The 9,061-nt window shown below is 38.6% G+C and overlaps 1 protein-coding gene across 1 annotated transcript; it reads right to left on the bottom strand.

The window, feature by feature from the left end:
• Positions 1-7,210: 7,210 nt before the first annotated feature.
• rassf10b (Ras association domain family member 10b) lies at positions 7,211-8,596 on the bottom strand. Its single transcript, XM_030766878.1, has one exon. The coding sequence runs from the start codon at positions 8,594-8,596 to the stop codon at positions 7,211-7,213; it is 1,386 nt and encodes a 461-aa protein (XP_030622738.1).
• Between the last annotated feature and the right edge of the window lie 465 nt (positions 8,597-9,061).

The following is a 9,061-nucleotide window of genomic DNA, read 5'->3' as shown; positions in this document are numbered from 1 at the left end:
CATAGAACATATAAGGCACATGACAAGCACAAAGGAGGCATAAAAATGTAGACATAAATTATATATTCATTGAAGATGTATGTTTCCTTTTTTCCTATTATACAGTGCCATGGTAGCATACAAATATAGACTTACAGGTAGCTTTGCGGCTGCATCCCTTCAGATCAAGTTGAAAAGGTTCTGACATTCCTCCAGGATAGAAAAGGCCACCTAAAAAAACCCATAGGCTGAATGCACTTCTTGAGTCTTGCAGACCCTTATGAAGACAGGGTCACATGAAAAAAGAGATGTGGAAAACAGACTTTGCATCTTATTACATGTTAGAGACTTGACCTCTCACAGATATAGGCCTACTCCCTTTTATTATACTCTACAGTGCATATATAGTGCATATAGTTTATATATGAATTCTAAGGTGCTTGTTATTTAAATAATATCAGAGCCAGTGTATCAATATTCTCTAGGACTAAATGGCTAATGAAAAGTGGTTATTACACAATAAATTCATGAGAGCAGGTAATGTTTGACTTGTTAACCGAAAGACTTGAACTGAAAGCAAGTCATGTCTGAAAAAAGGCAATATAACTCAAAGCTGTTCTCTAGGAGCATATGGACAGGGAGACTCTAAATCAGATAACCTTATTATGTCACTTGGTCTACGAACCATGTCTGAGGAATATTAAATTAGAAGATAGAGGATATGACACTTAAAAAGTCTCAGCTGTCAGTCTGGCTGTGTATGGCTGTTTGGCTCCCCATATCTATGCTGAAATAGCTCAGTCTCCCATGTGTAGTCAGGAACCATCCCCTGTCCGAAAGAACAGGAGCAAAGTAATACATTTTTCAATTTTTTTTTCAAATCTTAGTAAATTCAATGGTGGGTTTTTTTTTCATTATCATGTAATCTTAATAATTCTACTTTGTTGCCGTCCAACATAGTTAGAAGGATGTTCAGTGGACAGGATGAATGAACATAAGAAACATATTCTCATTCAAACTTTAGTGAAAGATAGAGTTTATGATATGTGAATTTTAATGACAAGAACTAATGATTAATCAGTGTCAACACAGACTAAGCTGAAATATTATAGTTCCATTTCCATTCACATTAATCTGTTAATCTAACAGCAAATCCCAAATTATGTTTTAGCAACATGTGAACAGATGTAATTAGGGAAGATAGACATTATTTTCAAACTGGGGAGAGATCTTTGGAATGAAATCTTTTGGGAGATACATATTACTGATATGAGAGTGGTGAAAGCTGATAGAATGACCTGTTTGCATAATTAGTCTTGACTTTCCAAATGATGTATCTGTCAAACACGTTAGGTCACCGTCTTATTTGTTTAACAGAAGTCAGTTCACTCTGTCAGCTCAGTCTGCAATGAGGAAGAACTGAACAGCATCATCAGTCTAAAAAAATAGCTTTGGAGTGGAAAATACCTGGTGGATATCACATGTGACGCATGACTCTCACCTTCACTGTACATTAGATTGACATGTGAATTAGACTTCATGTCAATCAGTGTGAATCGGGAATGCCCTGCGTGATTTTCTGTTTGTTTTCCAGCTGACAGGGCATATGTCATAACACTGTATGTAAGTTCATAAGCAAAATTCCCAACAGAACTTTGCAGTGTGTGTTTACTGTAAGTCATACATAAAACCCACGTAAATACATGTACTGTAGGTTTCCCATTTTCGGACAGATCATATGCACCCTGGTGAATAAATCCACTCACACACACAGGAAACATCTGCTAGAGCTTGGCAAAAGCTTCACTAGGAGATTTTTTTTACAGGGACAGAACATCACTGCACTCCCATCATCTGAAACATAAGACAGATGGGGGCTGAGAGAGATGACCATCAATGACAGGCTCTATAGACTGTAACCAGTCTCTCATGCTGTACTGGGCATCAATAAAATATGCAAAATTTGCCTAAAACAGCTCAGAAATATCTAAATAAGTTGTTGTTGTTGTTCTTGTTCTTGTGCTTGTTGTTTTACAGAATAATCCACTGTTTGAGACCCTATTGTCAGGCCTCTACTGAGGGGTTTAGACTGAGGAATTTTGAGGTGGTGATGTGGTCCTCTTCTATGGTTTAGCCTAAATCTAAACCTACAGAGGGAACGGGTGTCTTGTTCTTAATGCCATTAACCCATCCTCTGCCTAATGTATCATAATGTCTAATTATAAAGGAAACTCCCTGTTGGTTACAGCTATGCTGGGTGAGCAGCTGTGCTTATTTTGTGTGTGTCTGAGCTTTGGCTGGCCACAGCTGACTACAACTGTTCATCTCCATCCCTGTGCTCCAACACCCCTCCCTTACTCTCTAGCCCTCAAAACAGCTGTCCTGCACAGATAGGGAAAAGGCAAACATGTAATACAGGATTTTTATCGGCATCATTTATTTATATAGTGTGGGTTGCCATTCATTCCAGATTAGTCCACAACTTATCCTAAATCAGCAACAACAACCCATTTAAATCCTATTGCTTCCCCTCAAATTGCTAGCAAAATTGCATATCATATATCTTGCTGGAATACTGACAAACTGAGTTAGAATGTATAACATATGGATTAATGATTCACAAACTCACAGCAATTTTAAGATTTAACTTAAGAATGACTATCTACTCAAGACTGTTCTATTCAACAATGAAATCTGTCATTTGAATCCTGTTAAAAGTTGATGTCTGCCATGTGTAACACACACACACACACACACACACACACACACACACACAAACACACACACAAACATATATATATATATAATAGGGTGCGTTCCTGTGTAGAATTACTTGGTTATGGATAAATTAGTGATCTATGTGACAGGCGCATTACCTCTTTTGAGTTCCACCCATATGAATAGAACTGTTTTTCTATTTTGGTAGTTAAGTTTTGAATATTTACATATTACTGATTTCCGAAGTCCAGGTCTCATAGGTCATACACTTTAAAATTTGGACTGTGATGTTTTGACATAGACTGAAATAGAACAGATTTAGGAACCAGTTCACTGAGAATGCTCCCCAAGTACAAATCATAATTAGGCCATAAACAGTATTTTCAGCAGTTGAATCAGATTTTTGGATGAATGGTATTCGGTAAATAATAACTTATAAATCTTTCTATCTTATCCATAATTCATTTCAAATAAAACCATGGGGTTAAGACAAGGTTTTCCATTTTAAGTACTAAAAACACCAGTGATGATCTACAAGCTTCTCAGTCTTCTCACAAAAAGTGAAATTCCTTTCCACATCATTGCACCCGAACATAGGAACCCATGTCGCTGCTCTAAAACCCTATTCCCTTCAGTTAAGATCCATAAACGCTCCCGTGACCTCTCAGAGTTCTGCCCTTCAGAGTGCATCCTCCAAGGGTGAGGTGGGCATTCTTTGAACCAAATTTTTAAGAATGAAGAAATTTCATGTTTGTTTTATTAGAGCACTAAAGGCATCTGGTCCCATCATGTATTGAATTTAAGCATGTAACCATTATTTAATACAGAACAGAAGAAATCCTGCAAGTCAATAATAGACTACACAAAGCTATTGAAAGGTAACTACACAAAACCTGAGAATCTGACCTAACAGAAGCTCCTAGAAAACCACGTGATGACAATAGTAATGAATAAATTTCCATTGCTGATACTGTACCATTTTTACCTGATTTTGTTCCGGTTAGAGTCAGTGGCTCTTCGGAATGTCAAGATTGGAACAACAAATTATCAACTATTTAATACACCATGTGACAGAAAACACAGAACAAAACATGGTCCCCTAATCCCTACCTCAGATTACTGTAAGACAGAAAATAGATACAGGAAGACACTGCTCTTCAGTCCACATACATAGAAACATATAGATGATGCATTGACAGGATTTGGTCTCATAAAGGCCTTCAGAAAACATTTCTTTTGAAAAATTTCAATGTCCACAAGCAAAATTACTTATGTGTATATATATATATGATAATATAATATTTCATAATATGAAACATAAGATAATTGTCTTGTGTGTGTGTGTGTGTGTGTGTGTGTGTGTGTGTGTGTGTGTGTGTGTGTGTGTGCATGCGTGTAACGTCACGCAACAGATTTTATGGTGGAAGCATATTTTATCACAATAATTATGCATCTCCTGAGGGACGAATAACAATTCTATATATATTTATAACTACAACATGTGAATTTACTGTGTATTATGATTATGATGATATCAGTTAACAAAATCAATAGGTCGGGCTGTTAGTGTCAGTGTCCTACTTAAGCAGATGATAGCTGGGGCAAAGAAGCATTTGCAGGTAATGCTACTCTGGTCTAATTCACACCGTAATAGAAAACAACCTTGGGTGCTTCAGGGCTTGAGCTTCAAAAATATATTGCAGCTCTCTGTGGGAACCAGAAACCTGTTGGACTGTGTGTGTGTGTGTGTTGTGCGCGCGCATGCACCCGTGTGTGTGTGCTTGTGTGTGTGTGTGTGTGTGTGCGCGCGCCTGTGTGCGTGCCCGTGTGTGTGTGCGTGTGTGTACGCGTGTGTGTGTCTATGTGTGTGTGTGTGTGTTTTGAGAGAACAGCCAAAGGGAAACACAATGTCTCAAATAGCAGTGAAACTACTTCATCATACCTAGAAAACTTGGATTAAGAAAAAAAAAGTTAAGATGGGAGTGAGAGTTCTGCTTTGTGTAGTCCAAGCTTTGTATTAGATACAGTTACCACACTTATTGTTTCACCACTTTATGTTTCCAGTATATAATACTCATAGCTGGAATGTATATCATGGGGGTACTTTCAGGCTTCCAGGTGGAGAAAAAATCAAAAACAGGAAGGAGACATTTTCTATAACTGATAAGTAGGCCTGTGTAACATCTCTTTACCTGCTGGGCTCATTGGCAGGCATTTTTATGACATTCCTCTTCACTGTAGTTTCACGGCTCTTTGACTTTATTGTGCTGGAGTGTACAGGAGGTTCCCATAAATACTGCACAGAGTGCTTTTTTAGCCATCAGTGAGGAATTACCCAGTTCTCTCCAGTTCATGCCACCCTCAGTATGTTTGAACTAAAAGCTCTGAGATAGATGTCATTGTTAATAGATTTTATTTGTGATGCAGTTTTTGTATGACCTATGAATGCCCTGGTTATAGTCAGAGTTAAATCTATGAAATCCCTGCTTGTCAGATGTGTGCTAATTCCCATGGCCAGATGCTTATGGTGGATGGATGTCTTTCAAAAGGTCAAAGGGAATGTTTATAAATTTTGAGACAAGATAAAATCCAGACTTTTCAAGCATTTCTTAAAAAAAAAAAACCCTCTGGACTAGCATTCATTTGAGTGTGTGAAAATGTCAAGTTATGAGCTAGATATCTTACCTTTGGAGACATATTGAAGCAAAGCGATTACTTTTGATGATTTGGAAGCTCAGTAGGGCATTAAGTGGTGGCTATGTTTTACTTCCGTTTCGGTTTTAGGTTAGGCTGAAACGGGATTTTATTTCTGAGTGGTGCATTCATGTGTGACCAGGCCATGACTGAATGATAGAGGAGAGGAACGCTGGGAAAAGCCAGATGGCAGTGGAGCCCAGTAAGAACAATGAGCAGAAAATGCCTAACTTCAACTTTTAGGTCCTCATTCTGGACCCTAAAGCTCCATTGCCCTTAATGCAGCATCAGCACGTGCGGCCAGGTTGTCTGATGTGGTTATATAAATGACCTGCTTTTACACTATGTGATCAGAGCATCTGTGTGAAATTTGCTGTTTATCTCCTCAACCATACTCTGACAGCCATCCTATGACCACTATATGTTGCATAACAAAACATAACACCACCTCACCTCCCACCATTAAACTCACACACCATAACAAATTAAGATCTGAGTTGTGTTTTTGCTGCACATCATGACGATGAATGACTAGGAACTTCACATATACGAAATTAATGAAAAGGATGTAAGATCATTGTAAAATATGTGATAAGACACATTCTTACACCAAACTTTATAATTTATTATTGCCACAAAATAATACACTGTTAAAGCATTATACATCCACTTGATCTCGCAGAAATGTAAGGAGTGTGAGAAACTTTGTTCATAGAGGGAAATATATGAGTCTGTAATACTACATGCCTGTGACTGGCCTTAACACCTGGTCTGCGAAATAACCTCCCCAAACCATATTATGCACTTGCGTAGATATAGATTTACCATGTCTATCTCTTTCATTGTTTTTCATTCCTTTGTCTAAATACAGTTATATTGCTAAATGCTATTGGGAAAAGCAAAGTCATTTCCCAGTCTTGTCAATGTTGTCTTGAAATGGTCTTTTTTTTTCTTTAAAATGTAAAATCTGAAACTGAGTGCATGCTTTCCTTGTATGCCTTTTTGGGATTTCAGGCATTATGAACCTCATCATTGAAGAACAGGCTGTGTTCTACTTGCATAATCTACTCTCAAAAAATGTTTATTCATTTATTTATTTATTTATGATCACCGTTCATTGACATATTGGGACCATGAAAAGTCAAAATTGGACTGAACATGGCTAAATAAATTTTCCAGCTGCTTGCAAAAGCAGTAGGCAGTCCTTGGAGCCCTTTTTGATATGAGACATTAAAAAATTCCAAACATAAAGTGGACTTCAGCACAAGTGCATCCTTGAAGAATAGACTGAGGAAAAAGTGAAATACATAATTTACTGTGAGCCAACCATTTATTCATTTTTTTTATTCATTTACTCGTTTATTTATTTATTTATTTATGATCACCCTTCATTGACATATTCTGATTATGAAAAGTCAGAGTTGGACTGAAGACACCTAAATACATTTTCTAGCTGCTTGCAAAAGCCACAGATCATGTCCTTTAAATTCTGCATTTGTCACTTTTTTCCAGGGAGGATAATATCAGTACTACAGTGTTATCCTTATCTTTCAGACGGTTAGGAGTGACTAAGTTACACTGATTAATCAAAAACCTATTTTAAAAATAGTAGTTCAGTCAAACTGTCAAAAAAAAAGGGGGGGGGGGTATTAAACATTGAATAAGTGCAAGTACAGTAGACTATTTCATATTTATAATGACATTAAGGAATTTGTGTTAATTGTACAGCTATATCAATATCAATCCATCATCCATCAAATCCGGTGTTTAAATGAATGCTCAGTTCCATGTTCCTGAGTTATCTGAGTGTTGCAGAGTTCTAAACGAGTGACTCGCAGACAGGTACATTATCCGAGTCCTGACTATGCATGGAGCTCAGCCCTGTATCTGAATCGTCATCATTAGTGTTGCATGTTTTTGAAAGTCCCCTGGCCTGTTCCACCCATCCACTATTTCTTTTCATGGAAGGGGTGCTGTCAGTGTCTGCAGTGTCCTTCTGCTCGAGCACCGTGGATGGTTCCACACTGGCCTCTAAATCCAGTGAGTCAACTTTTTCAAGCAAATCCCTCAGCTCTTCATCTTTGGCACCCCAAATCTCCTGTGTCAAGTCCAAATCGTTCCTGATAGCTTCTAAATCCGTGTTTAACCGCAACCCGATGTATAAACTCGTGTCTAGTTGAGTTCTGATTCGCTCCCCCTCAAAAAGTAATTCGCTCTCTGATAAATCTTCAGTTTTCATGGGGTTTGAGTCTCGCTCTAGCGTTTGTGTCACAATCGTTAAAGTGGCCTCCTCTGTGTTAGTCTCAGTATCCTTACTATAAAGCTCGTCCTGCCTTCGTTTCATCCACCGTTGATTTAGTTCTTCCTGAATTTCAGTAGTAATACTGTCCATAACAGCCTCGTGCTTAGCCAGTTCCTCTTGCAGCCTTATCACCTCTTCGCACTTTTTGACATATTCGTCAAATTGCGCAAGTGCCTCTCGGGAAGATACCCTCTCCGCCTCGGGGTCTGACAGTTTGTCCGGATTTGTATCCACCAAATAAGTGTCCTGCACATAATTGATGCCGTGCATTTTCATTCTATCAAAGTGTACTTTTGCTTCATATCTCTCAATCTCCCTGTCCAATTCTTTAATTCTCTGAATCTGCTGGCGGATTGTATGGTCTTGAGATACGACAAGATGTACTAAAGTTTCCATTTTCTCTACTGAAGATTTGTCTTTAGACATGGTTTTTGCCCTCTTTTTGTTAATTTTATCCAACTTTCTAAATGCTTTTCGAACAATCCGTCTCTGTTTCTCTTGTGAGAAAGCCATTGTGACTCTTGCAGTTCCCCTGAATACGCACGGGCTCTCCTTACTTAGAACAACGCGCGCCTCTGCGCTCCTTGGCCCGTTGTTGGGTAAAGACGCGTCAGTTTTCACTAGAACAAACCTTACGTTCTCTTGCTCTTCTCCCCATGCACTCCAAAGTCGAAGGATCTTAGTTTTATTCGGCAATATCCTTTCGAATCCCCTCCACTTCTCTACGATGCAGTAAGTCTGCGGTGATCCAGACAGCATCGCAGCAGAGACGCATTGTTGCAAATTCTGATCTTCCAACAGAACTTTGATCACTTCAGCGCAAGTTGTGCGTTTTGACAACCCCGATACAAGCTTCTCCTCTCGGCAAACCCATACTGAAATTTTACTTTCTTCAGGTTCCATCTCATTAAAAAGTTTCTCCTGTCTTCGAAAAAGACAAGAACAAGTTTTGCCGACCAAAAAAAAAAAAATCCAGTAATCGCGTTTTAAAGGTTAAACTTTCTCTGCGTGGTGTATTTACAGAACTTCATAGGCCGTCCCTGTGCCCCTCTTCAGTGTTTGAGCCAAATGAATGTTCCCTCTCGCCTGGTAGTGCTGCCCGCAGTAACGCTTGACTGGCGCAGCCGGGACGACGCTTACTGTCTCACCCCTCTCCTTTGATCACATGACAACTTCAGCAGAATCGCAACACAATCTAAAAAGCCGAATCACCGCCCTAAAATCATCTGGCACTAAGTGCACTTGTGCTTAAAATGGGTGGACTACATCTAGTAAAGTATCCGTTTATTCAAATATATTTTTGTTTTTGTCCACTTCGTAAACCCTTTGAAGTTTTCAGTTTTAATTTTCTTTATATTTGATCTAATT

Source organism: Chanos chanos, chromosome 2, assembly GCF_902362185.1.
Source record: "Chanos chanos chromosome 2, fChaCha1.1, whole genome shotgun sequence".
NCBI lineage: Eukaryota > Metazoa > Chordata > Actinopteri > Gonorynchiformes > Chanidae > Chanos > Chanos chanos.
The sequence above is the reverse complement of the archived record's forward strand: the minus strand, read 5'-3'. Positions and strand labels throughout refer to the sequence as shown.